The sequence below is a fragment of the Erigeron canadensis genome, chromosome 8, assembly GCF_010389155.1.
Source record: "Erigeron canadensis isolate Cc75 chromosome 8, C_canadensis_v1, whole genome shotgun sequence".
Classification (NCBI taxonomy): Eukaryota; Viridiplantae; Streptophyta; class Magnoliopsida; order Asterales; family Asteraceae; genus Erigeron; species Erigeron canadensis.
In genome coordinates, this window is record NC_057768.1 from 25,745,697 (window position 1) to 25,751,696 (window position 6,000).

A 6,000-nucleotide genomic window follows, 5' to 3' on the forward strand; every position below is an offset into this window, starting at 1 on the left:
ATGAGTCGACCTTCATTCACATGATCATGTTAAATCATTACATTTTTAAATCATAAAAAAAGAAAGAAAAAGATTTGGTCCTTCTAAAAGAGATATATTACATGCCATTGTTTAAAAAAAAAAAAAAAAACTAATTACTTAAATGATATCTAAAGTTTGAAAGATACTCACATGATTTGGGTACCCTAACGATCGAACTTGCGTATCTCAACTTCACATGTGGGCCCTAGTGGACGGAGGCAGCATGGGGGCAGTGGGGTCACCTGCCCACTCCAATTTTAGTACAATGTAATTTTTCACAATTTAAATGGTATATTTATAATTATTTTATAAAAGTAAGAAAAAATAACTAGGAAATAAATACAAATGTTACATTCGTTGTCATAAACTTATTCTTTAGAAGTCATTGGTCATCGAAACATTAATTTTGAGATGGATCTTTTTATTAAGAGAATAAAAAACTTGAGTTGTTTTTACTTTTATTAGAAAGAATGAAGAAAGATTTTAAAAAAAAGTTTTTTATATTTGAGTATGTAAATGTGTAATACAGTAATAGTGTAGCTATTTGTAAAAAAATATTTCCTTTCAAATTATTATATATATTTATCATAAACAACTAATAATCATAATCATAATAGTTGTGTAGAAAATATATTTACAAGCTAATTATTTCCTAAAAAGTATATTTTTGGGTTTCGTACATTATAATTAAATACGTTTTCATTTAATAAGACCTTGTCCAACACGTGTGGTCTTTATTTATTAAAAAACTGGTAGTTTTACATAGATTTGTTATACCCGGTGGGAATAAATTTATTTGAGGGTTCATTTTTTTATTCTCAAGCTAGAGTTCATTTTTTTTTTACATTTTCGGATACTAACTCTTTTAAGTATGACAAATAGTTTTTAAAATTGCCCTTCGCATAAAATTTTCTAGCTCCGTCTCTAGGCCCTACATTTAGTTTGATATCTAATTAGAGTCATATTTTGTAATATGGAAATTGAATTCTAATACCCATGAGTATATATTTGTTCATTAGTATTCGTTTGTTTGTGTTCGTGAACATTTGTTTATGAAAACAGACAAATGAATATGAATAAGTCAATATCTTTGATGATTGAAAATGAACATAACTTTATGTCCGTTTATCCGTAACCATTTGTTAAGTTAAAAGAACAAACATAAACAAGGTCTCATTTGTGTGCGTTCGAGTTGTTTACCGCTCAACTAATTGCTGTAATTTGATCGAAGGTCTTTTTCGAAACAACCTCGCTACTTTATAATGAGGTGAATATAAGAATAGGGTAAAAAATTATCTTTCATCTCACCTCCTTCCATAGTTATCGACTCGGTATTTTTGACTCGACTCGAAATCTGATTTTTCGACTCGCGAATCAAAACGTGACTCGAATCGTTAGAGTCAGGATATTTAATAATATACAACTTTTATAGTTGTATACAAGTTTTCATTGTAGAAATATATTGTTGTGTTGATATATTATGTTAAAAATGGTGAACATTATTAAAATAAAATTAAATTTGAAAGCATATAAAAGAGTTATGTTCTAAAAAAAAAACTAAAATAAAAAATTATTTTTGTGACCCGTGACTCGACTCATGACTCGGAGTATGACTCGTACCAACTCGCAAACAAAACACGAGTAATACTACGAGTCTAGAGCAAAACTAGTCATCCACCAAATCGTCTCGTTTTCACTCGATATTAACTCGACTCGTACGAGTTTGAAAACTGTGCATCCTTTGAACAAAAAATACAATTGTCAATAGTACTTCTTATGTAGGACCCGGAATAAAAAGAAAGCAAAAAAATGTTTTGCATCCAAGTGGAAGAAACAATGGGGATGAGGAGTGTGGATAAAACGTGGACATCATCAACCAATCAAAACACATTGAAATCCCATCCAAAATTCTTTTTCTCTATATTTTTCATCGCCTTAACAACTCAAAACCCCCCGAAAAAACAAACAAAAAACCCCCCATATTTCATCATATCCTCCTCATTTCAGGGCCATTGAAACACACCCCCATTGGGGAATTCATTTTTGCCAATTAAAAAAAATGGCTGTTTCAAGTGCATTTGCAGGTGCAAAAATTGAGTCACTTTTTATAAGCAATGCAAATGTTACTACACCTGCCGCATGTTCTGTGACATCTTTGTCTCAAATTTGTGTTCCTCGTAAAACATCCTTAATTCACAGAGCCAATGTCAGGTGTGACTCATCTTCTTCTTCTTCATCAGATGTTGTTGTTGCTGTTGAAAATTCATCTGGGGATGGAAATGCTTCTAGTATCTCTGCTCTTGAACAGCTCAAAACCTCTGCAGCTTCCAGTAAACTCTCAATCCTTTTCTTTTTCTTTTTCTTTATATTTTTGTTTCATTTGATACCTTTTTGTTAGTATAAAGTATAATACTTTATGGATTGCCAGGTAGGCGGTCTGAACGATTCTGTTAGTTGGCTGTTTAAAAAAAAATGCTTTATGGATATATTGCTCTAAACTGTAATATTGAAGCTACTCCCTCCGTCTCAAAAATAAATTATTGACTACAACTAGGGCTTTTGGGATAAACTAAAATAATAAGTTCGATATTTATTATGAGAGGGAGGGAGTATTGTATTATGACTGTTCATAATACATACTAGAAAGAAACAATGATGAGATGAAGCGGTATGGATTGGATGAAAATGAAATGACCCTATGTAATTGTAGTGTATGTTAGTTTGCCGTTAGAGGGTCGCTTATTCATTTTTAGTACGTATTAGCCTAAAGTGTGCTTAATGGGCTCGTGTATCGTTTAGGCTAAAAGGGTCTAAGAAAAATGTAGAGGGAATTTTAGTTCGTTTAAAATAGCCGGAAAGTATGATGTTGTAGATAGATTAGTGATTGGATGTTGATTTTATGGTGCATTCAGGGTATACAAAGGAGAAGAGTAGCATTATTGTGATTGGTCTAAGTATCCACACCTGCCCTGTTGAAATGAGGGAAAAGCTTGCAATTCCGGAAGCAGAGTGGCCTAGAGCTATTAAAGAGTTATGCGCTTTGAACCATATTGAGGAAGCTGCTGTTTTATGTACCTGCAACCGAATGGAGATTTATGTTGTAGCGTTGTCTCAGCATAGAGGAGTTAAAGAAGTCACTGAATGGATGTCAAAGGTAGACTTCTTTTTGTTCTATTTGTGTATCTAAAACGTTATTTGGATTTGCGTTTTTTATATCTGATTATGTGATATTTACCCATAGTGCTATGTGCTGATGCTCCTGAAATAGTAATGACCAGTGTTTCTGTTTTTGAGTGTTTTGAAATTTGGGCATTAATAGCTTAAAGCGTTTGTAAGTAATGCGGTTTATTGCTGCAAGTATGAAGCTGATTTTAACTAATCAAATGTAGATTACTAAAAAACTAGATACTAATACCTGCTTCTTGAAAATGCAATAACTCAAACAAACACTTTCAAGCACAGCCGAACCCCCTAAAAAGTACTTCCAAAGGATACTTCTTTTGTGCTATGTTTGTTATATAATATTTAGAAGGTTTGCTAATTTGAACTTCTTTTTTCTTTGTTACTACAGACTGGAGGGATCCCAGTTTCTGAAATTTCTGATCATCGTTTTCTTCTATACAACAAAGACGCAACACGCCACATCTTTGAAGTGTCAGCTGGACTCGACTCATTGGTTCTTGGAGAAGGCCAAATTCTTGCTCAGGTCAAACAAGTTGCTAAAGTCAGTCAAGGAGTCGCAGGCTTTGGGAGGAACATTAGTGGGCTGTTCAAGCACGCCATCATGGTTGGGAAACGGGTCAGAACCGAGACCAAGATTGCAGAAGGTGCCGTTTCTGTAAGCTCAGCAGCTGTGGAATTAGCATTGATGAAGCTTCCCCATTCTGCCCATTCTACTGCTCGGGTTTTACTTATTGGAGCAGGCAAAATGGGAAAGCTGGTGATTAAACACTTGGTGTCAAAAGGGTGCACAAAAATAGTGGTTGTGAATAGATCTGTAGAAAAAGTGGATGCACTTCGTGAGGAGTTTAAAGATATTGAGATCATATACAGACCAGTCGATGATATGATGACTTGTGCTGCTGAAGCCGATGTAATCTTCACTAGCACTTCTTCCGAAACACCTCTGTTTATCAAAGAAAATGTGATTGATCTTCCTCCTGTGAGTCCTGAAGTTGGTGGAAAACGTCTATTCGTTGATATATCTGTCCCAAGAAATGTGGGATCTTGTGTTAAAGATCTGGAGACTACAAAAGCATACAATGTCGATGATTTGAAAGAAGTTGTGGCTGCTAACAGAGAAGACAGGCTAAGAAAAGCTAGGGAAGCTCAAGCAATCATCGATGAAGAATTAAAACTGTTTGAAGCATGGAGAGATTCACTGGAAACTGTTCCTACAATCAGGAAATTAAGGGCTTATGCGGAAAGAATCAGAACTAGTGATTTAGAGAAATGTCTGCAAAAAATAGGGGATGTTAACAATAATACAAGAAAAGCTGTTGAAACTCTTAGCCGTGGAATAGTCAACAAGCTTCTTCATGGCCCGTTAATGCATTTGAGATATGATGGAAGTGATGACCGGACATTGGACGAGACTCTAGAGAATATGCATGCTCTTAACAGAATGTTCAGTCTTGAGACAGAAATTTCTGTTTTGGAAGAAAAGATTCGGGCTAAAGTTGAACAACAAAAGTAAGATTTATATGGATTCTTTTTTTTTGCTTCCATAACACACTTGTTTTTCACTTGTGCAAGTCTGAATAAGAGGAAATTTTCCTCATACTGTGATTCAGATAGTTTAATTTGGAGTACTTCTCTAGTGAGGAATGTGTTTCAACTGTCTTTGTTGATGAAATGTTGTTCATCCTTGTAATTACATTTACTGATTGATGAATATAAATATAAAATTTCTTATATATATTTTGTTTGATTTTTTTTATCATTAGATCTTTCTTCCTTATGAACTCATGTTTTTGACACTCTTTTTATAATTATACATTACAAATTAACACCCAAACTTAATACCTTTGGCGGCCTTTGTCGTTCATCAGACTGCATCTTGATAGTTTGCACCTGGTACTGTGTATTAGATAGAGTATCGACATTAATGCTTTGCTTTATCTAGTTTTCTTTGAAGTGTAAACCAAACTGTTTCTACCCAGATCAAGTTATGTCAAATAAACCCGACAAGAAACTTAAAACAAAGAAATAAAGAATACGTCTTAAATATCAGACAACCAAGAATTAAAAGTAGTGAGAATTCAACTTGTGGAAAATCATGAGTGTTTTAATTCTCAAGTGAACAGCCATTTGGCCCAGAGTATCAAGGAACTGAGTATCAAAGAAATATGTATAAGTTACATAATTCTTCAACGAGCAAGGGATTATGTAGGTACATAAGGTAATATAGAGGTTGACCCCAAAATGTTTTGTCTCTCGGAGGACATGACCAAGAGATATTATTTAGACTAAACTAGGATTAGTTTAGTGGATTTACGAGTTATGTGAGATGACTAGGATTTTATTATTTTTTTTTAGCTAGGTGGCCGAAGTTAATTGGTTTCATAGGTAAATTCCTATTGAGCCCTAAAAATTCTTAGTCAATTCCTATATATATTTATGTATGCATGGTTGTTTTCATATTACATGTTGAGTTTCTTGGAGAAGACAATGTTTATTATGTTTTTACTCTTGCATGCTGTTTATAATGTCCAATTTGGTAGCTATTGTATATGTATTGTCGAGCCTAGTCTAAAGTATTGCTAGGTTACATGTTTGCTACTCTTCCCTACGCTTAATGTAGTCAGGTGATACTAAACAGACAGATTTATCTTCTTATGCTATTTTCGATCGACAGGTATGGTAGCTAAACCCTTTACACTTTCCGACTTTTATCTCTTTGTGACCGGAGGTCCTTATGGAAGTAGTCTCTCTACCTTTGAGCAGAGACAAGACTGTCTACAACTCAACTCTTCTATA

At 34.0% G+C, this 6,000-nt stretch overlaps 1 protein-coding gene across 1 annotated transcript; it reads left to right on the forward strand.

The window, feature by feature from the left end:
* Nucleotides 1-1,974: 1,974 nt before the first annotated feature.
* Nucleotides 1,975-4,939, forward strand: LOC122611084 (glutamyl-tRNA reductase 1, chloroplastic-like). The gene is made up of 3 exons (XM_043784046.1): nucleotides 1,975-2,351; nucleotides 2,934-3,175; nucleotides 3,593-4,939. The coding sequence occupies exons 1-3, from the start codon at nucleotides 2,081-2,083 to the stop codon at nucleotides 4,715-4,717; spliced, it is 1,638 nt and encodes a 545-aa protein (XP_043639981.1). The 5' UTR covers nucleotides 1,975-2,080; the 3' UTR covers nucleotides 4,718-4,939.
* Nucleotides 4,940-6,000: the final 1,061 nt, after the last annotated feature.

Excerpts from the sequence above, each read along its gene's own strand:
- LOC122611084 (XM_043784046.1), top strand. The coding sequence starts at position 2,081 with ATGGCTGTTTCAAGTGCATTTGCAGGTGCAAAAATTGAGTCACTTTTT. Across the intron at positions 2,352-2,933 it reads CAAAACCTCTGCAGCTTCCA|GGTATACAAAGGAGAAGAGT; the intron begins GTAAACTCTCAA and ends TGGTGCATTCAG. Across the intron at positions 3,176-3,592 it reads TCACTGAATGGATGTCAAAG|ACTGGAGGGATCCCAGTTTC; the intron begins GTAGACTTCTTT and ends TTGTTACTACAG.